Source organism: Microcebus murinus, chromosome X (genome assembly GCF_040939455.1).
Source record: "Microcebus murinus isolate Inina chromosome X, M.murinus_Inina_mat1.0, whole genome shotgun sequence".
Taxonomy (NCBI): domain Eukaryota; kingdom Metazoa; phylum Chordata; class Mammalia; order Primates; family Cheirogaleidae; genus Microcebus; species Microcebus murinus.
Window position 1 is genome coordinate 35,131,541 of NC_134136.1, and position 23,187 is coordinate 35,154,727.

The following is a 23,187-nucleotide window of genomic DNA, read 5'->3' on the forward strand; positions in this document are numbered from 1 at the left end:
TTGTCATCAGTATTTCAGGGTACTATGCTATTGGTCCCATATGCCCCACCTTGACTTCTAAAGTCCCTTTTAATACCTAGGGTTCGTATTTCACAAAATTGCCCATTTATTTATATTCTATGTTCTGTTTGGTATATGATGTTAATTTTCCTCTAGGTTTCTCTTGAGCTATAAGAGTAACAAATGCAGAATTGTCCCACGCTTGATCTTTGGGAATAACATTAAGTAAATGTTGGGGCAAGAGTTGAGGGGAGTGTTGCTGGACTAGATAAAGTAGATTATATTTCTTTGAACTGAAAAAGTGGCTAAGACAATATCCTGCACATCATTTTCTATGATTCTTACCTCAAAGTAACAACTTTAGGACTATTTTAGAATTATTGTGTCCCTGAACCTGTTTAATAATAGTATTTAACATAAATTTTATACTCTGCTAAGCATTGTATTAAGTGCTTTACATGTATGAACTCATTTAATCATCTGAACAACTCTAGGGGGTCGCACTATTATTATCCCCCTTTTACAGATGATGAGGAAATTCAGGCACAAAGAAATTTCCCAAGGTCAAAAGTTATTCATAACTGACAGACACTAGGTGTATTAATTCAGCTTAATTCAATGCATATTTATTGAGCACTTAGTAAATGTAATAGTTGACAGGGTAGACAAAACTTGTTTACTCAAGTAAGGATAAATCATAATGCAATAGTGCCATGAGTGAATTGCCTAGGTGGGTCAGGCTGCTTTCAGTTAGTGGGAAATGGAGGAAGATTAAGTAGTTAAGGTGACGCATGGCGCAGGAATATTCGTTTGGGTAAACCTGGTTTGCTGAAGGTGAAGAAAAAAGGCTTGGTTTTGAGGTGTGTGAAAACGGTGATCTTTTTGTGAGGACTAAGATTACTTTTAGAAGAGACATCTGATGCAGTATATTTAGCCCGGGGTGAGGGTGAGAAGGAAATACACAAGTCTGACGCTTGTTAGGTGCAGGAAAGAAGAAAGGTGCCATTTGGAGCCAGTAAAAAGGGGTAACAACGCGGTTTTTCTGCCCTTACTCCTTCTAGAGTATCAGTAAACAGCCTGATTCTACCCACATTCTACCCGCCTACCCAAATTCTCTTGACTACAACTCATACCCTTAGGGTCTGCGCTGTTTGGAAGTCCTGTACTTTCACATTCTGGCACCGTGAGCCCGAAACGCCCTTTAGGCAAATATTAGAGGAGGGAAAGCTGTATGCTTGCAATTCCACACGGAGTCGAATCCTACCAGAAATCTTTTAACGTTCACAGATCCTATAGTTTCTCGCCCGTCCATTTTTTATAAAACGACGCGACACACCTGGCCACCCAGCCTCAGCTCCTACTCTAATGCTTCCCATCCGGTTCCCCTTTTAAGAGGCGGATCCCGCAGTGTCCTTTCCTCCCTCCCAGCCACCTCTACCCCCAGTCAGCGGGGCGGAGCTTCGTGCTAAAGCCCCAGAGCCCGGCGCGGCCGCAGCTGTAGAGGCGAGGACTGGAGCTCGCAGGAGCTGCGTCTGCGGCAGCCTCTCTCCGCTGACGCTACGTGCTTCCTGGCTCCGACCTAGCTCGCGGCGCGCCAGTCTCCGTCCGCTCCCGCCCCACCTGGCGCGCACCTGGTCAAGGCCAGGGTCTTGCCAAGCGTCCGCAGGGCGCGTGCCAAGGGCCGAAGGAACCGCGGAGCTCGCGCGCCATGGGGCCGCCGCCCGGGGCCGGGGTCTCCTGCCGCGGTGGCTGCGGCTCTTCCCGATTGCTGGCGTGGTGCTTCCTGCTGGCACTGAGTCCGCATGCCCCTGGCTCCCGGGGGGCCGAAGCTGTGTGGACCGCGTACCTCAACGTGTCCTGGCGGGTCCCGCACCCCGGAGTGAACCGCACCGTGTGGGAGCTGAGCGAGGAGGGCGTGTACGGCCAGGACTCGCCACTGGAGCCTGTGGCTGGGGTCCTGGTACCGCCCGACGGGCCCGGGGCACTCAACGCCTGTAACCCGCACACGAATTTCACGGTGCCCACGGTTTGGGGAAGCACGGTGCAAGTCTCTTGGTTGGCCCTCATCCAACGCGGCGGGGGCTGCACCTTCGCGGACAAGATCCATCTGGCTTACGAGAGAGGGGCGTCTGGAGCCGTCATCTTCAACTTCCCGGGGACCCGCAATGAGGTCATCCCCATGTCTCACCCGGGTGAGTGCAGCTACTAAATTGCACCCCTCCAAACCTCTACCGAGGCCAGTTTCTCTTATTTTCCTCAGTGCCCTCCTCCCTCTATCCCCTTACCCTGAAAGGAAACGAGTGTCATTTCTGCCCCCACCGAGTGGAGCAGGGTCCTCCCCGAGATTCACTAGGCGCGGTGGGGGTTGGGCGGAAAAAAAAATCGTCCAGAATTTGCCTCTCTGGTGGAAAAGGGTAAGACAAACGGGGGACAGGCGGAGGCTGGCAAATCGAGGACTGTTTGGGCTCTTTGCGTCCTCTTTTCCTGATGTCAAGGGTGCCTCGCCTTGGATTAAGTGGTAGTGGGCATTGGCTTTTATAGGACTGGGAAGAAGATCGCCTGAAAATCCCTTCCTTACTCTGCTGTTTAACAGCCTCAGGCCAGCAGCAGATTTTCCCCTGCTCTCTCCCTGTTTTTCTCTCCGTGTTCCCGAGGTATCAGGTACTAGATTGTGTTACTGTGCCCTGTTAACCTCATTGCAATTTTGGTGGAAACTTTGCTTAGCTCTTGGATTCTTCTCTGCCTGGTGGTCTCAAGTCCCAAGTGACTGTTGGTATCAGTGTTGCCTCTGAAAAATCTGATTTAGGCTATCGAGTTGCAAAACAGGTAACTAACGTTATTGAGAAAGAAGAGGTTTATGCATGAGGCTAGCAAAGGCCTGGACTTTGGGAAAAAATAGTCCAGGTTGTTCTTAAATGTGTGGAACTAGTATGGGGTTACTATTTTCCCCCCTTCAGTTATCTGTACAGAAACCTCCCTATTTGTGATTAGTTATCCATAACTTATGTATATAGTGCCCCCAAGGACAAAGAAAAAAAAAACTGGAGGAAAAGGTAGAGACACGTCAATAGCAGTATAGAGACACATTGAGACACGTCAATAGCAGTATATCGTAGTTGTTAAGAGCTGAAGAGCTGGGCCTCAAGTCAGATCTTGATTCAAATTCCTGCCCCATTGCTTACCAGTCCTGTGACCTTGGGCAACTTATTTGAAGTCTTTGAGTCTGGGTTCTCTCATCAGTCAAATGGGAATGAATAATAAGAAAACTTATCCACAGGTTTGCCTTGGGGATAAAATGAAATGACACCTTGAAGAATTTGGCACAGTATAGTACATCATCTGTTCTCGGGAAAGGTTAGCTGGTAGGATTAGCATTCTAGGAGTCACTGGAGAGATGAATCTGTTTATTTGACTACTAGAGGTTTTCTGTTTTTCTTAAAACAATGTAACTAGTCCTGTCTAGAGAGCACTTGTATTGAGAGGCTGGAGGGTATAATAGAAAGAGCACTGAACTGGAATTTAGGAGATTTGAGTTCTTTTAGTCCCTTCTTTTGCCTCTACCAGCTTTGTAACCTTGTACAAATTATTCATGTGTCAAAAGGTAGTATAGCAGTAGGGGGTGGGAGCCAAGAGCATAGGGTACAGAGACAAATGTGAACTAGATGAACTCTTAAGATCTAGCTCTAAAATGCTGTGGTTCTTAGATTTTATATTGATTAAAGGAGGAACTGTATTTCTCTTGATTGGTAATGCATTGATTAGAATGAAATTACTTTTTTAAAATCAGTTTTCTCAGGTTGAGTGGATGAAATTACTTTTTGAAAGCTAGTCAAAATGAAAAATAAGGACTTTAGCAAATTTTAAAGTCTTTACATTTCAGTTGGCTGTCTAATTGCAAGGGTTTGCCTTTGTCTCCTTCAAAAGAGATTCATTTGCACAAATGATTTTGTAATTAAAGAATTTTCTTTAATTAGAGAGTTCCAATTTAGATCATTTTCATTTTACTTCTGTTAAAAACATTTATCTGATAGTTTTAGGGGACAATAAAATTAACATTTGTTGAGCGCCCACTATGTTCTAAGCACTCTACAAGCACCTCACTTTATTGAGAGGCAATATGGTGTACTAGGAAAAGCGTAAGCATTGTAGTCAAGATTGAGAATCAGATTCTGGATGTACCACATAATAGCTTTGTGTCCTTGGCCAGATTATTTACTGAGTCTCAGATTCCCCAACTGTAAGATGGAGATAATATTTACATTGCTGTGATTATTGAGGATAATATATACCTAGCAGATAATAAACAGTGAGTGATATAATAGTAACCTATGCTAACAAGGTGCAAAAAAAATTAATGTACAAATGTATGATTATCCAACTGTTGATTTGAAGACATGAAGACACTATGAATCCATTTATGGTTGTTGCATTTCAAGATATCATATAGGAATAAAGCCCTAAATATTGATCACTTAATTATACATTCAGAAAAGCATTTAGATATTTTAAAAACTTAATATTATCCAAGATAATGGCTATAGTCAAGTTTACCATTAAACTAGCCAGAAAAGCTAGCAAACTACTTGAAGTATGGAATCACATTTTTTCCCTTGAACTCCTGGAGAAACTACTTTGCATTTCATCCTCATCTGTTATTGAATATTTGTTTGCAAAGTGCTGTATTTGCTTTATTCATTCCTGAGAGTAAGCCTAGTGCTTCATTTTAATCTCTGGTCAGAAAAGACTTATCTTGGATCATAGTGGCAGAGGTAGGACGGGCTTAAATGTTGATTAACTCATTATAAATTGTCATAAATTACACAGAGGCCACCAAATGTGGAAAAGCCATTGCTTTCGTCCTTTGTTTACACAATCTCTCTTCACTCATTCTCAGGGTCCTGCCCTTGGATTGTTTGTCCTTTGTCAGAGCTTGTGCAGAGTGTCCACACTCACCTTTCACAATCCGGTGACCATGAAGATATGTTTGTTTCAAGTAATAGAACTAACTGGTTTAGAACAGTTGCTTTAAAATGTCTTTTTAGGGCCGGGCGCTGTGGCTCACGCCTGTAATCCTAGCTCTTGGGAGGCCGAGGCGGGCGGATTGCTCAAGGTCAGGAGTTCGAAACCAGCCTGAGCAAGAGCGAGACCCCGTCTCTACTATAAATAGAAAGAAATTAATTGGCCAACTGATATATATATAAAAAATTAGCCGGGCATGGTGGCACATGCCTGTAGTCCCAGCTACCCGGGAGGCTGAGGCAGAAGGATCACTCGAGCCCAGGAGTTTGAGGTTGCTGTGAGCTAGGCTGACGCCACGGCACTCACTCTAGCCTGGGCAACAAGGCGAGACTCTGTCTCAAAAAAAAAAAAAAAAAATGTCTTTTTAGTAGAGAGAAACTCCACTATATAAAGAGCAATCAATTAGGAAAATGAGGCTGTTTTTATGTATACCAAAGTTTCACAAAAAGTAGTTGTAGCCTACCATCAACTCATGCAGTTTATTTCTGCCTTTTATTTTGGTTGCAAAGTACTCAGAAAGTCCTGATTCACACAGATTAAATAATTACAAATGACAGATGTTTATTAACAGTTTGCCTTGCTACCTCTGGATATATTTCAGTGAAATTGGTCCAGAAACCTGGAAGGAAATTAGGAGGAAAGTTTGGTTTTAAAGTTTAATTACTATTCGGATTGCTTATCTTAAATATGAAAATCAGATAAGAAGCAGCCAAGTCTTAGTGTGAGCACTAAAGCCATCTAAAATGTAGGATTGTCACGATGAGACACGTAAAGCATGTTCTCACTATTGCGCAACTAACTGTTCTGCTTTCACCAGATGGGCCAGAGCCTTGCCTGCTGTCTAACTGAGCACAGCCCCCCTGGGGTGAAGAGGTGTGTGTACTTGCTTGTACAATTTTCCTTGAGTCAACATGCGCAGGCATACATGCCGGCTACAACCTTCATAATCCGTGACACATTTACAAGAACTTGAAACATATGCAATGCAATGGCAGGAAAAGCATTATTCCTGAGGGCTGTTTAAAAAAAAAAGTGAATGAACCAAGCAGTTTAAGTTAATGATTTGGAGGTCTCCAATGGGATAGTCTGATATATAAAACAGTTGCTTGTGTATATTGTTGAAAGACAGTAGAACAGATTTATTAAGAGGTTGGGCTCTGTCACTTAGTATTTTTAAAATCTTAGGCCAGTCATTTTACTTCTCTAAGTCTCAGTTTTCTCCTATGTAAGGTGGACATAATAAGAAATTTTCCTCCTAAAGTTGCTGGGATTAAATGAGATTATGCAGATAAAGCGTTTAGCACAATGTCTGGCATAGAGGAAGCTTCTATTTTTTAATCATAGTTAAGATAGTTAAATGTATTTTAGAAAATGTAAATTGAATCCCATGTTTATGGAATATAATTGGAAACAAATAGCCTAGAGTACTTCAAAGTCCATGTTACCTGAAATTCCAGTTTGGTCCGTGTAGGAATAGGGTAGGTAGAATGAATTCTTTACAAGAAAAAGTTCTTTTGCCCTCCTATGTTTGGCATTCTTTTTTCAAATAACTGCTTCTCCCTCTAGCTAGCAATCTTCTTTCCATTTACAAAGGACTTTGGAATAATACTTTATACTGATTTTTTTTTTACCACCCAATTCTTTCTCTCCCCTTTTACATTTAGTTTTTATTTTATTTTTTCCCTAGGATGTTGACTTTGAAAAAAAAAAAAAACCTTTTTAGTAAAGAGGTTCAAAAGAGGATGAGAAGAGATTGCCTGGCAATGATTTACCAATGTGAAATACCATTCCCAAATCCACTTTCAAATATGTCCTTCTAGCTATCTCTGTACTACTGTATTTGACCCTGTTGACCATTCCTTTGAAATTCTCCCAGTCTCTTGCTTCTCTTGCCTCTGTTTTGTTTCATTTCTGCTATTTTATTAATTCATTCATCTAACACTTCTCCTTTGCATCCCAGACCTCCAGCACTCCCCTTCTAATAAATAGCTACCACATCCTGTTGATTCTACTTTAAACATTCTCACGTATGTCCCCTTCTCCCTTGCTTTCATTATCTTACTTTCAGCTCCTGTGTCTTCTCATGGGAAAAAATACTTAGCCTTTTGATTGGTCTTCTTGCTTCCAGTTGTTTTCTCTCTGTATGCAGTTTTTCCTCCATTATTGCTACCGTAACACAGCTTTGATCACATACATGCCATTATTTATAAACTTTAGACTACAAAGCTCAGCATGGCATACAACAAGACTCTTAATAATCTGGCCCCAGGCGACTTTCAAAGCTCTTCTCTCATGTTGAACCCTAAACATTCTTTATCTTTTGCCATTAACATTCCTTTGCTTATACTTCTGCTGTTGCCTACACACCCTTTTCTTCCTAGCTCTGCTGGTCAAGAATTCACAGTCCTTCAAAATACAACACAAATGCTGCCTGGTCTTTGAAGCATTTCTTAATTCCTTCTTTTCCTCTTTTCACCACAGCCTACACCCAAAACAGAGTACAGTAATCTCTGTTTGTTTCCATAGCACTTCATCGTATAGTTCTTTCTGCATTTTGCTGGTAGTTATTTGTTTACGTATATTACCTTCCTACTGGACTGTAATCATTTTAATGTTTTGTTAAGCTTTGTATTTCCTATAGGAACCTTTGTGCTATGTGTACTCCCGAAATTTTTGTTGAATTGCATTAAACACCCAAAAACTCTAAGGCCAGAGAATCATAAGATTCACTGGAAAAGTATCTAATGGAAGGGAACTGGAATTCAATTCATTGAGCATTTATCAAATGCCTACTGTCTGTTAGATATTGTGCTTCTTGTCTGACTATACAAAATAATTAAGGTAAAGTCCCTGCCCTCTTAAGCAATGTAGAGTCAGGAGGAAGAGCATGCAGGAATAAGAGCATACAAATTCTTCAAGATTACAGGCTCTCTGATTTCTATGGTGATCACCATTATGGGCCAGTTTTATGGATTTTTAATGGCAAAATGACCTAGGCAGCAAGGAAATAGTGACAAATTAGTTTTTAAATTTTTATATTGAGCTCTCTCTGTGCTTTTTTTTTTATGTTTTAAAAACTATTTATACCAGCATTCAATTTGTGTCTCCAATTAAAATGTTTCCATCGACGGCCAGGAGCGGTGTCTCACGCCTGTAATCCTAGCACTCCGGGAGGCTGAGGCGGGCAGATCGTTTGAGCTCAGGAGTTTAAGACTAGCCTGAGCAAGAGCAAGACCCTGTCTCTACTAAAAAAATAGAAAGAAATTAGCTGGACAACTAAAAATACATAGAAAAAATTAGCCGGGCATGGTGGCGCATGCCTGTAGTCCCAGCCACTCAGGAGACTGAGGCAGAAGAATTGCTTGAGCCCAGGAGTTTGAGGTTGCTGTGAGCTAGGCTGACGCCACGGCACTCTAGCCTGGGCAACAGAGTGAGACTCTATTCAAAAAAAAAAAAAAATGCTTCCATTGAACATGTTGGTGAATATAAAATTTCATAACATAAAATAAAAACCCTTTTTTTTGAAAAGGGGGAAATAGGGCTGGGCACAATGGCTCGTGCCTGTAATCCTAACACTCTGGGAGGCTGAAGTGGGAGGATTGCTTGAGGTCAGGAGTTCCAGAGAAGCCTAAGAGCGAGACCCCATCTCTATAAAAAATAGAAAAATTAGCCAGGTGTGGTAGCATACACCTATAGTCGAAGCACTCAGGAGGCTGAGGCAGGAGGGTCTCTTTAGCCCAGGAATTTGAGGTTGCAGTGAGCTGTGGTGATGCCACTGAATTCTAGCCAATGTGACAGAGTGAGACCCTGCCTCAAAAAAAAAAAAAAAAAAAAAAAAAAGAAGGGGGACATAGAGTCAGCCCTTTGTATCTGTATCTGCATCTGTGGATTCAACTAACCAAGGATTGAAAATGTTTTGGAAAAAAAGTCTACTGAATATGTATAGACTTTTTTCCTTGTCATTATTTCCTAAATAATACAGTATAATAACTATTTACCTAGCATTTACATTGCATTAGGTATTATAAGTAATCTGGAGATGATTTAAAGTGTAGGAGAGAATGGGGGTAGGTAATATGCAAATACTGCAACATTTCTATATAAGGGACTTGTGGATGCATGGGTTTTGGTATCTTTGGGAGGTCCTAAAACCAATTCTCCACAAATTGTTTTCTAAGCATATGAAGAACTTTTTTTCTTCTTAGTCTCTGGAAGATGTGTTATCATATACAGAATGCCACATTTAATCTCTGTTCCCAGTCTTAAATGGAGGAAAGAGAGCAGACTACCAAAGACATTTTCTAAGTTATTTTCCAATTATAAATTATTTATGGGCCAGGCAAGGTGGCTCACACCTGTAATCCCAGCATTTTGGGAGGTCAGGAATTTGAGGCCAGCCTGGGCAACATAGCAAGACCCGATCTCTACAAAAAAATTAAAAATTAAAAAAATTAATTATGCTTCTTGTGGAAAACTTAGAAAACACAGAAAAGTGTAAAACTAAAAATAAAATACCCATAATTCCACTACACAGAGACAGCACCATTAATATTCCTTCTTCTCTCCTTTTCAATGCATAGGCATAAGTTTGTATGTTCCTTTTCTGATAATGGTTAATTTTTCAGGAGTATTAATGTAGTATTAAGAAAATACAAAAAAATTAAAAGAAGACAGAAATCTGTAGTTGTAATCATTTTAGCATTTTGAGGTGTTGTCATTTTATTCTTTAGCTCTGCATATATATTTAAAGAATTGTAATTATATACTCTATATACTCGTTTGTATCCTGCTTTTTATTGTGTTTCCCCATGTAATTAAAAACATAAGAGGGTTCTCTTATAGTTGAAGGTCATGGCCATCGACTGGGGGTTGAGGATTGAGCCTCTCTTCTGTTAGCTACCAGAAAGAAAGTGCAAAAATGTTGATGGGCAGGGGTGTGAATTGGGGCATTTAAAACAAAGATATGCTCCACAAGGGTTTATTGTAAAAATATACTTACTAGCCATAAAAGTGGTCTGATCTAACTTGTATTCATTGCCTGTTGTGGCCTTGGGTCCGTTAAAGGATTTGATCACCATTTGTGCTTTAGTTTCTTTTCTCCCACAGTATTTCCATAGGTGATGTCTTTTTCACAATTGAGGTTTTTACTTGGTTACCCTGTTGCTTTTGGTTAAGTAGCACTTCATTGAGTAAAATAGCTTTTCTTTTATTATATCATGATGGCTACTGAGCTTTAAACTATTTTTGAGGTTTCCCCAACATGTATTTGATAAGGCACCATAAATATTTCCTAGGGATAAATACTTTTTTGTATATGTAAATTTTATGGAAGTATCACATACACACCAAAAAAAGTACATAAATCATTGGTTTATAGCTCAGTGGATTTTCACAAAGTGAACACACCTGTGTAATCAGCGCCCAGTGCAAGAACTAGAATAGTACCAAACTCCAGAAGACCACCTCACATCTCAGTATGAAGAATTTTTGACACAGCACAGTTGTCAACTTTGTCTCTTGAGGGACCTCTGGCATCATGTGATAGTAGCCCAGTCACCTATAGAAACAGTCTTTTTCACTGCAGTGGAGCAGTGTTACAGAGGTAATCCTCAGCTACATACTGTAGGGAGTTATTAGCAAGCACAGTCATCACCATGCACCTTTTGATGCAGTTACTAAGCCAGTTCAGAGTTGCCGCACTATGCTGTGTAACACCTACCTTGGAGCCCTGTGTTCAAAGTGGAACACAAGGGCTCTTTGTTATTATTTCCTGTTCTGTCTTTTTCTTTTTCATCTGTATGTATGACCTTCTGTATGTGATGGTAAGTAGTTACTGCTTGAATTTACCCATAGGCTTAGTACAATATTGATTTCTTACGAAAGGAAAGTTTGGTGATTTATGCTGAGCTGTGAGAAACTGGTTGATGGAGGTTGTTAAGTTCAGAATCTAATTGTGAATTATTTGGTTTTAATACTTGAATGACCAAGTTAGGTACAAATAAGTGATTTCAAGTTAACCCTATTCATTTTGACCTTTTTTGAAAGAAGATGGTACTGGAACTCACTTGTTGATGGAGGTATATGTTTCTCTCTAGATGTTAACTTGTCATTTTGGATAAAATGCTGAAGTGGCTTAGTTAAATGCTGCCTGCAACTAAAAGCACTTTTAGAAAGAAAATACACCATAATGTTAACATTGTTGGTGAATTTATGGGTGATTATTGTTCTCTTTGTTATTATTTTTATGTATTTACTGAAGTTCCTATAGTGAATATGTTTCACATTTATAATCAGGAAAATTAGTTATTTTTAAAAACCCAAAATGTTCCAATAGTGTTGATGAATCATAAAGAAAGCATTAATAATGTGACTAGCTACAAGAACAAAGCATATGTAATTATAGAAATGATTTACAGACTATTATAAGAATTTAAGAATTACTTTGGCTTTTTGAATATATCTAACCCATATGATAGTGTGATCCTTTATTGTTAACACTAAGTGCCTTCTTCAAATATAAAATGGACCTTGAACACTAAAAGAACTTTGAGGACTCACTTTTCCGATTTTAGCATGGAATGTTTCTCTTCTCTTTACCTATTACATCACTATTTGTATTTTTTCTGCCCTCCCCCACATAGAAGGACACATACCTCACCTTTCTTTGTATTTTCGGTTCTTTCCCAGAAGAGGCCTGCTTGTCCCCATTAGCCCCCTTCAGTATCTATTCTGTTCAGTGCTTTTAAGATTAGTGCTAAGTTTAACAGCTTTATGAAGAATTTAATATATTGGTAATTTTCACCCATGAGACACTGGGTTCATCTGATGATGATAGGTTTTGTCATTCTAGAAAAGAGAAGGAAATTTTATTAGAGTAAGGGTAGAGGGGAATCATGGTGTTTTTATTTTATACTTTATTAATAATATACAGAACATACAAGCTCATTAAAATTGAATTACTTGGCTGGGCACAATGGCTCATGCTTGTAATCTTGCACTCTGGGAGGCTAGAGAAACAGGAGGATCTCTTGAGCTGAGGAGTTCGAGACCAGCCTGAGCAAGAGTGAGACCCCTGTCTCTACTAGAAATAGAAAATTTTAGCTGGGCGTAGTAGTGCATGAACCTGTAGTCTCAGCTACTTGGGAGACTGAGGCAGGAGGATCACTTGAGCCTAGGAGTTTGGAGTTGCAGTGAGCTACAATGACACCACTGCACTCTACCCAGGGTGACAGAGACTCTGTCTCAAAAAAATTGAATTACTTGTTTTTAAAATTAGCATTTCCCTTGAAATTATACTCTGATATGTAAAATTTTACCAGTTGGTGGTTTATACAAGAAACTGTCAAATTTAGGGGTTGCTTTGGTACCATTTTTTTTCTTCTTAGAATGCATTTTGTGTCCTACTTTTCTACCCCCTTCCTCTGCCTTTAATAACTTGATTAAGGGCCGGGAGCGGTGGCTCACGCCTGTAATCCTAGCTCTCTGGGAGGCCCAGGCGGGCGGATTGCTCAAGGTCAGGAGTTTGAAACCAGCCTGAGCAAGAGCGAGACCCCGTCTCTACTATAAATAGAAAGAAATTAATTGGCCAACTGATATGTATATAAAAAATTAGCCGGGCATGGTGGCGCATGCCTGTAGTCCCAGCTACTCGGGAGGCTGAGGCAGAAGGATCACTCGAGCCCAGGAGTTTGAGGTTGCTGTGAGCTAGGCTGACGCCACGGCACTCACTCTAGCCTGGACAACAAAGCGAGACTCTGTCTCAAAAATAAATAAATAAATAAATAAATAACTTGATTAATTCTGGTAGAATTAATCTTACACACACACACTCACTCTTTCTCTCTCTCTCTCTCTCTCTCTCTCTCTCTCTCTCTCTCTCTCTCTCTCTCGGATCCTTTCTTCCTTTTAAAAAATTTGGTGTTTCCTTCTATATGATTCCACTTCCATTGAAGTGAAATTAAATATTATAACAAACCAGTACTGTCAATATCTAATGACCTCAAATGTATCTATAACTTCCATAATTTCCACAGAAAGCTCCCATCAACCATGTAATCCTCCTGATTAAATATGCATTTTCTCATGTACCCGTATTCAAGATAAATTTTAAGTGCTTTTTTTTTGTTTTGCCTTAGATATCTTACAGTGATATTGTTTTCTGAAAAGCTTTATTACAAATGTGGGTTAGATATTAATAATTTCTGTTTGCTTTGCAATTTTTAGCCCTCAAAGCATTTTTACATGGAATAATCTATGGGCTCATTTGCAAGCCCAAGCACTATTTAGCAACATTACTATGGGAAAATGTCTTGTCTCTAGTTCCAAAGAACTGGCTTACACATGAACTTTTGAAATATAACCCATTAGTGTTTCTGTTGTGGTTATTGTTCATAATGATAGCCCCATAAAACATAGTTTATTATATTCTTCCCAACTGTGCTGGTTTAGAGAGTTTTCTCCACTTATTCACTTTGTCATGTTGACCAAGGTTCTTCTTCCTCACCTTGACTTATTTTAATAGCATTTGTAATATTCCTAAAAAGTCTTAAAAGAGTATACCTTAATTTTAACTTGTGGCTTAGTTAGCCATCAATATATTTTCAAGTACAGTTGTCCTTTGGTATCCATGGGGAATTGGTTCCAGGACCTTCTGCAAATACCAAAATCCAAGAATGCACAAGTCACTTATATAAAATGTTGCAGTATTTGCATATAACCTATAATCATCCTCCCTATACTTTAACTCATTTCCAGATTACTTGTAATACCCAATATAATATAAATGTTAGATAGTTGTTATTATTTAGGGGAGCAATGACAAGAACATTCATGTACATGTTCAGTACAGACATTTTTTTCCAAATACTTTTGATCCTCAATTGGTTGAATCCATGGATGTAGAACCCACAGATATAGACGGATGACTGTACATCTTTTCTTATTTTAGAGAATTTCAACAGTCACTTGGATGAAGGCTAGAAAAATGTGATTATACTGAGTGAGGTTTTCATTCATAGAACCGTGAACAACCTATTGTATATTGAACACAGTTGTAGGGGCGTTTCAGTCAAATTCTTCTTTTTCACTACCAGCATTTAATTTTGGCAGGAGGGCAGGATGTGTAAGAGAGACTGAAACTGGCCAGTATAAAATCACCAGTCACCTCCTTTAACCCAACTCCCATCCCTCACCCTTTTGCTGCTCCTGTCTGACTAATGCCTTTTGGTTGAACTGGCTAACAAGACAAAAGAATTGACTTACCTTGAGTAATGTAATTACAGGCCAACAAATTATCCTTTGATGGTAAGGAAAGCTACATGATCGCTCTATTTTTATTTCAGACTGTTATACCCAAGGTGAATGTGTTCCATTTGAAACTGGGAGACAGCATATTGCAATGGAAGAACAGGTGTCCTTGAGTCACCTGTTCCAGCTTTACCAATTAATAAATATGTGATCCTGGATCTCATTTATCTTGTTCATAAAAAGGGGGATAACAATGCCTACTTTCTGTGATGTTGTAAATAAAATGTTTGGCATGTGGTGAGTACTTAGTAAATGTTAGTTCTCTTTAAACTTTTAATAACAATTTTATTACTACTAAACATAATGCTTCTCCTTTGGTTATTATAGCTGTTTACCACCACATTGTGAAATATATAATTGTTTCATATATAAAGAAGAAAAAACTGACATCGCTAATGCTATTTTTCTGGGCAGTTCTGAGAAATGCAGGGAGAAATCACATAATCAAGAAACTGAAACATCTATCTTGTCTTCCTTCTCCCTGTGTATTAAACAACAGTAAACCCTTAAAATCAAGGTATTAAGTTCTAACAATGGGAATGGCTTTTGTCCTTTTGCTGGCACAGTGGTAAAGAGAAAGGACTTAGGAATCAGATGGGTTTTGGTATGAATCTCAACTCTCTCATGTAATAGCTTTGTGACCTCAGCCAAATTGATCTAAGATTCAATTTCTTTGCCTGTAAAGTGGGGAATGACAATTGTCTCTACCTTATAGGGTTATTGTGAGGGATAAACTAAATAATACATGTAAAGTGCTTAGTGCATATCCTGGTTCATTAAAAGATGGTTTAATCACTGCCTCACCCTCATCTATAGGCCAGTCTTGTGGACTGGCCATGTGTATCACTGCAGGGCTTCTCAGAACCTCTAATATGCTAAAGAAACCCTATTTAACTTTGTTCAATGAATTTATTTATCTATAGAACCCTTTTGCTCTCCAAATACTTAACATCTGAAATATCATCTGGAAAACGCTGATTCTGATTACCCTGTACTTGACAACTTCTCTCTCCCTTCTGTTTTCTCTCTCTCTCCCTCTCCTACCCCCCTTTAGGCTGGCCTCATCTTTTTAACTGAATCAAAGTTTTGTCAATGTCAGGGAGTGACTAAACCAATAAACTAACATTGATTGCTATGATAAAAACAAAATGTTTTCAACTGTGATGACAAACATTTAGTTTTTGTGTGTGTACTAATATGGTACCTTTTATATCAGGTTAATGTGGCTTCAAAGTGTAGTTACACAGACTAGGTTTATTCTCATTATTGACTTTCAGAAACAATTTATTGTGAAAGGATAAAGACATAAGTGAAACAGGTCCGTGTTTTTTATAATTAGTGTGTAGGCCTTAGTGCAGAAGCTAGTGTTTATAATACTTCATACAGGAGACAATTTAATATACTTAGAGACTAGAATGTTCTTATGAATTTTCTGGTACCTATATGATACCAAAAGTTATGCAGAGGCATACCAAATTATTTTCTCTAATTTGGATGCCTAATGGAATACTAACTAATTGGACTACTGGAGCTTTTGCACCCTTGGGTTTTGTGGCCAGGTCAAAATGAATACCTTCTCTCTAACATAATACTCTTCCTAACTTTAATGATAAATACGGCATTCAACCTAATCCTCCTATTACAAACTATACCTGAAAAGAATACATGGAAAAAGAGGTTTCAATTTCAATAAAAGTTTGAACACCCCTTTATGACCAGCATTTTGCTAGTTGTTGTGGTAGGTGGAGAGGAGTGAACAGGCAATAGATAAGGATAAACAATGATGTGGTTCTCTTTTTCCAAGGAGCTCACATTTTTAGCCTCTATTGCACTTATTTTGGCTAATAATAATGTTTTAGTCTGACACTCAAATATCAATTGAGCTATGATTGGGCCACTGCACTCCAGCCTGGGCAACAGAGCACAACAACCCTGTTTCTAAAAAAGTTTTTAAATTAAATTTAATTTAAAAAATAATAAATAAAGCCTCACAAATATCAATTTAGGTAGGACTTTCAGATCTACACGAAAATGGCACTGTCTAGAATTTGGTAACATTTAGGGTACAGAGTGCATGTATCTTCTACATATTCTTGTACTAGTTCTACCTGGTGTGAAAGGTTGAGAGTAAAGTGTTAAGAGATGGAGTTCATGTCCAGGTTTCATTAAGTCCAGGCAATGGCCTAGTTGTGTACCCATGTGTTTGCCCATGGATACAGCAACAGTTTATTCAGTGGAATTCTCCTTTGCAAGGCTTTACATGATAGCAAATCAGGAACAACAAATACTAGTACAAAAGGATCTCCATAATTTCTAATGTTCATTTGTATTAAGTTTTCTTTCCCAGAAACCCCAAAGTCTCTTAATCATTTACCCTTTTTTTACTGCTCAACAAGCAATCTAATTATTTTTAACCTGTTGTATATATCTTATTAGTTATAGTTGCTTAACCTTCTACCATCAGGTATTCTTATCAGATTCTGAACAGCTCTGGATATTGTGCGATTTATTATCCCAAGGGACTGAATACATTGATGCTATAGTGTTTACTGACTAGTGTTCTTTCCAAAAGTATTAATAAACAGCAGCAGCAAATGTTGAATTTGGTTTCTAGAAACCTTACCACCACAAAACAAAAACTATGACAATAGAAAACATTAGCATAAAATTGATAATATAATTACAGAAACTCTATTTACTAATAACATATATACTATAACTTCTACATGGCCTTGCAATAACATATCTTATTATTTTCTTTTCCTCAGTATCAGCACAAATTTAAGGTTGTGTAGAGACTCAACCTGTTCAGCTGCTTCAACGCTTCTCTTTTATGCCCTCTGAACCTCCAACATAAGTGCCCAAACCATCATTCTCCTAGTGAACCAGGATGAGTGTGTTTTAACTTGAGCCTTAGGCTAAAATGGCATCTGTTCTAACATCTGAATGAATGCAAGTCTGAAACTGAGGTGTAGCCAAGTCCAAGGTTGGAGAGAGATTATTGCCACCATTAGTGCAGCTATGGCAATATGGTGATTTCAACAGAGTCAGCACTGTGGCAGTAAGCATCACACTAAAAAAACCCAAGGTCTATATAGTAGGATTAGTGTTTAACTTTTTATCTGTATATTTATTTGATATGGCCCTGCTATAGGCAGACATATTCTGTCTAGATATGCCATCTTTATATACAGAGAGGAGGTGCACCTTTAGACTCTGTTCACCACAATTATCTTTATTTTATTTTTTTAGAATAGTCAAGTATGGTAGTGAGAAGTGGGCAAAGTAGTAGAACAAGGAGTTCACTACCTTCGGACCAGCCCACAATTATCTTTAAAATGTGAATTTGTTTTCAGATTGAATCAAGATTTAAATAGTATATTTAAAATCGCATTCACCAAAAATTTATTTGACATTTGTTATATGCCAGGCACTGTGCTAGGTGCTATAGATACAGTGATGAAAGACCCAGTCCCTAACCTGAAGAAGTCCAGCGTTTAGTGAAGGACAAGTAAACCAGATGACGTAAGGGAAGTCTGTACTAGATAGTATAAAAGTGAGACATCTAACCCAGATGGGTCAGGATCTTATATAAAAAAGATTAAACTTTATTCTCTAAGTGAAATGGAGCTCTTTAAGGGCCTTTACCAAAAGAATTTTTTCCTTTCAGAAAAATTTTTCTGGTAGCCATGAGGAGAATGAATTGAAGAGCTAGGACTGGTGGCTTGGAGACCAGTTAGGTTGTTAATAGTGATTTAGGTGAAAGATAATGGTGACACTAGAGATAAAAATGTTAATAATAACAGAAAAGGAATGGGACTATTTCTGATGTGGCTAATTATAAAACTTTTCTAGATGAAGTATATCACATACTGATAAAAAACAAAATAATTCTGTTAGAACTTTTCTAAGCATGGTAAAGGATTGGTCTTGATCTAGACAGAGTGACTGGACTACTATCCTGAACTCTTTGGCCTTAACATCAGTGAAACTGTAATCAGACTCTAGCCCAGTATTTTTCAAAGTATGTTCCACAGACCACATGCAGCAAAAATAACCCACAGAACTTGCTAAACCTGCAGATTCCCAAGCCCCACCCCAGACATAATGAATCAGAGAATGGGGCCCAGGAAGCTCAGTGTTTTAACAAGTTTCCCAGATAATTCTCATGCATATTAAAATTTGAGGATCAATGATCTTCTAGCCCAATAGTTCTCAAAATAGGATTTGGGGACGGCTGGTCCCAGAGAGTCTTTTGGAGGTCCATGAGGTCAAAATTATTTTTATAATAATACTTAGACATTATTTGCCTTATTCACTGTGTTGATACTTACACAGATGATATAAAAGCAATGGTGGGTAAAACTGCTGGTACAGGAGCATAAATTAAGACAGGAGCACCAAACTGTATTAATTGTATTTTCTACCTCCATGTACTTACAGGAAAAAGAAAATGCCAGTTTCACTTAAGAATGTCCTTGATGAATCAATAAAAATAATTAATGTTATTAAATATCCTCTCTGTACCTCTCTATATAGTGTGTGTGTGTGTGTGTGTGTGTGTGTGTGTGTGTATTTCTGTGTGATGAAATGGGAAGTAACACAAAGCACTTCTGCAACATACTGAAGTATGATAGTTGTCTGAAGTAAAAACACTTGTATGACTGAGTTGTGAGCTCAACTACCACTTTCTTCAAACAACTTTTAATTTTAAAACCTACTGACAGGCCAGCTTGGTGGCTCACACCTGTAATCCTAACACTGTGGGAGGCCGAGGTGAGAGGATCACTTAAACTCAGGAATTTGAAACCAGCCTGAGCAAGAGCGAGACCCTGTCTCTACTAAAAATAGAAATTAATTGGCCAACTAAAAATATATAGAAAAAATTAGCTGGGCATGGGGGCGCATGCCTGTAGTCCCAGCTACTTGGGACTGGGGCAGAAGGATCACTTGAGCCCAGAGTTTGAGGTTGCTGTGAGCTAGGCTGACGCCATGACACTCTAGCCTGGGCAATAGAGTGAGACTCTGTCTCAAAAACAAATAAAAAAAACCTACTGACAAAAAGCAATTATTTAGATTTAGGTAGTATTTGGAAGACTTTTTCTCAAAAATGAACTAGGTAAGCCTGTCATTTCAAGGAAAACAAATGGATCTATTTGTTGACAATGATACAATTTAAATTTTCAAGCAAAAATTAGAAATTTGAAAAACTTATTCACCACATGAGCTGGATAATTTCCCAATACTTAGACTTTTCTAATGAGATCAGTGGTGATACTAACAATTGATTTTGTTATTGTTTAATCTTGAAATGAGTTACTATATGGAAGATCTGCCTAACTCAGTGAGCGAATATTTTCCAAATGACCAATGCATGATATTACAAAACCATGCATGAATAAAAGACCCATTCAGTGTTGGGGATAGGCCAATGGATTTTCATTTAACCACGTAGAAAGAGTTTATTGATATGGTTTCAAATTCTACCTCACACATAATGTTTAAGAAACTACCACTTGTTGAGTTTTGGTGTAGTATCAAAGAAGAATATCTAAATGATCTGAAAATACTATTAAAACACCCCTCAATTTTCCAATTGTGTATCTGTGTGAGTATAGATTTCCTACATATTCTTCAAACAAAACAACATATCACTACAGGTCTAATGCAGAAGCAGCTATGAAGATGCAGCTATCTTCTATTAAGTCTGACATTAAAGAGGTTTCACAAATGACAGTCAGTACCAGTCTTCCTTATTACATTTTTTGGGGGAAATATAGTTATTTTGAATACAGTTATGTTGATTATATTAACATGTATTTATGATTATTTTAAATAAGCATTTTATAAATTCCTCAGTATTGATTTCTAATATGGTAAATATCAATAGAAATAATCAAGATAAACACAAGTTCTTTGGGATCCTCAATAACTTTATAAGTATAAAAGGGTCTTAAGACCAAAAATTGGAGAATTTCTGATGTAGCCCATGGGTTCTTAATGATATACCAAACATAACTACTAGTGGAAATCAGAATAGTCCAGGCAGGACTAGGTATTTATTTTTGTTGTTGTTTTTGTTTGAGACAAGGTCTTGCTCTGTTGCACAGGCTGGAGTGCAGTGGCGTGATCATAGCTCACTACAGCTTTGACCTCCAGGGCTGAAGCAATCCTCTTGCTTCAGCCTCCTAAGTAGCTGGGACTACAGGTGTGTGCCACCATGCTGGCTAATTTTTTTGTTTTTTGTAGAGACAAGATCTTGCCATATTTCCCAGGCTGGTCTCAAACTCCTGATCTCAAGTAGTCCTCTTACCTTGGCCTCCCAGAGTGTTGGGATTATAGGCATGAGCCACCAGGCCCAGCCAGGACAAGTGTTTTATATAACAATTCTAAGAATTGTTTACCTGTGAGTGTGACATGTCATCTACAAATTATTCATCTGTGACCTTTTGAACAGTGTTGCTTTTCATTTTCTGGTATCTTATATATGTTGTTTCCTGAGGACTCCATTTGCTGGAGACTTTTTGTACTATATCAAGCCTGTGACCCATCTCCCTAATATAGTATTTTATTTTTTTTTTGAGACAGAGTCTCACTTTGTTGCCCAGGCTAGAGTGAGTGCCGTGGCGTCAGCCTGGCTCACAGCAACCTCAGTCTGGCTCACAGCAACCTCAGTCTCCGGGGCTCAGCGATCCTCCTGCCTCAGCCTTCCGAGTAGCTGGGACAGGCATCCGCCACCATGCCCGGCTAATTTTTTGTATATATATTTTTAGTTGATCAATTAATTTATTTCTATTTTTGGTAGAGACGGGGTCTCGCTCAGGCTGGTTTCAAACTCCTGACCTTTAGCAATCCGCCCACCTCGGCCTCCCAAAGTGCTAGGATTACAGGGGTGAGCCACCACGCCCGGCCTCCTATATAGTATTGCCTTTAAAAACTATAGCAAAAGGGCCGGGCGTGGTGTCTCACGCCTGTAATCCTGGCACTGTGGGATTTTGAGGGGAGGATCGCTTGAGCTCAGGAGTTCAAGACTAGCCTGAGCAAGAGTGAGACCCCGTCTCTACTAAAAATAGAAAGAAATTATTTGGACAGCTAAAAATATATAGAAAAAATTAGCTGGGCATGGTGGCGCATGTCTGTAGTCCCAGCTACTCGGGAGGCTGAGACAGAAGGATTGCTTGAGCCCAGGAGTTTGAGGTTGCTGTGAGCTAGGCTGATGCCACGGCACTCTAGCCCGGGCAACAGAGTGAGACTCTGTCTCAAAAAAATTAATTAATTTAAAAAAAACCTACAGCAAAAGTATCTGGGGGTACAGAGAAGAAAGAAAGGCAACTTGCTGTACTACCATGGCTGTATGCCCTCTTTCATTTCTTGGCTTAAAAATTGTAACAATAAAAGGTGATTTTGGTCACCTTCACTGCCACCAACCCCTTACCCAGAAGATGATTTGTAACAATACAGAACATTAGGAACCAGTTCTGTAATCAACAGCTAATCTGTCCTAATGCATATTCTGTAACAGACTAGATTTTAACTAATGGCTAGTTAGTAGGTGTTTTGTCCCTTTGTGTTGCTATAAAGTAATACCTAAGGCTGGGACATTTATAAAGAAAAGAGGTTTATTTGGCTCATGGTTTTGGGCGCTGTACAAGAAGCATGGCGCCAGCCATCTGTTTGGCTTCTGGTGAGGGCCTCATGCCACTACCACTTATGGCAGAAGGTAAAGGAGACCCTGCGTGCAGATGACATGGCAAGAAAGGAGTTATCGAGAGATGGGAGGAGGAGGTTGTCTCAGGCTCTTTTCAACAACCAGTTCTCTCAGGAACTAGGAGTGAGAACACATTCCTGTGAGAATGGCACAAGCCATTCATGAGGAATCCGCCCCCATGACCCCAAACCAACCATTTTCCCCAAATCTTATGTCTTTCTCACATGCAAAATACAGTCATCCCTTCCCAATACTTGTTCCAGCATTAACTTAAAAGTCCAAAGTCTCATCTGAGACTCAAGGCAAGTTCCTTACTACTGTGAGCCTGTAAAATCAAAAACAAATCTTTTACTTCCAAGATACAGTGGTACTTCAGGCATTGGGTAAACACTTCCATTCTAAAAGGGAGACACTGGCCAGAAGAAAGGGGTAACAGGGCCCCATGCAAGTCTGAAACCCAGCAGGGCCGACATTAAATCTTAAAGCTCCCAAATAATCTCCTTTGATGCCATGTTGCACATCCTGGGCAGATGGGTGTAAGGAGTGGGTTCCCAAGGCCTTGGATAGCCCCGTACCAATGGCTTCGCTGGGTGCAGCCCACATAGCTCCTCTCACAGGTGGGAGTCCCATGCCTGCATCTTCTCCAGGCTGAGATTGTACACTGCTGGTGGCTCTGTAATTCTGGGGTCTGGAGGGCAGTGGCCCTGCTCCCACAGGTCTGCCGGGCACTGCCCTAGTAGAGGCCCTCTGTGGTGGCTCTGCCCTTTCAGCAGGCTTCTGCCTGGGCACCCAGGCTTTCTGATACATCCTCTGAAATCTAGATGGAAGCTGCCAAGCCTCCACTATTTTTGAATTCTTAATAAGTTCCAAACTTTCCCTTGTGTTTTTGTCTTTTTCTGAGCCCTCCAAACTCTTCCAAACTCTGCCCGTTACCCAGTTCTTAAGCTGCCTCCACATTTTCAGGTATCTTCATAGCAACAACCTACTCCTCAGTACCAGTTTACTGTCTTAGTCCATTTGTGTTGCTATGAAGGAATACCTGAGGCTAGATAATTTATCTGGCTCATGGGGTTCTCCAGGCTGTACAAGAAACATGGCACCAGCACCTGCTCGGCTTCTGATGAGGGCCTCAGGCTGCTTCCATTCATGGCAGA

General features: G+C 39.4%; 1 protein-coding gene across 2 annotated transcripts in view; it reads left to right on the forward strand.

The window, feature by feature from the left end:
* Positions 1–23,187, forward strand: part of RNF128 (ring finger protein 128) — an 87,507-nt gene that overhangs the window by 32,690 nt on the left and 31,630 nt on the right. Inside the window, exon 1 of one of the 2 annotated variants that reach the window (XM_012751140.2) lies at positions 1,474–2,192. The exons of the other annotated variant lie outside the window; for it this stretch is intronic. Coding sequence (XP_012606594.1) covers positions 1,709–2,192 — 484 coding nt within the window. The 5' untranslated portion in view covers positions 1,474–1,708. Of the gene's footprint in view, positions 1–1,473; positions 2,193–23,187 lie in introns of those variants that run through there. 2 annotated transcript variants of the gene reach the window in all.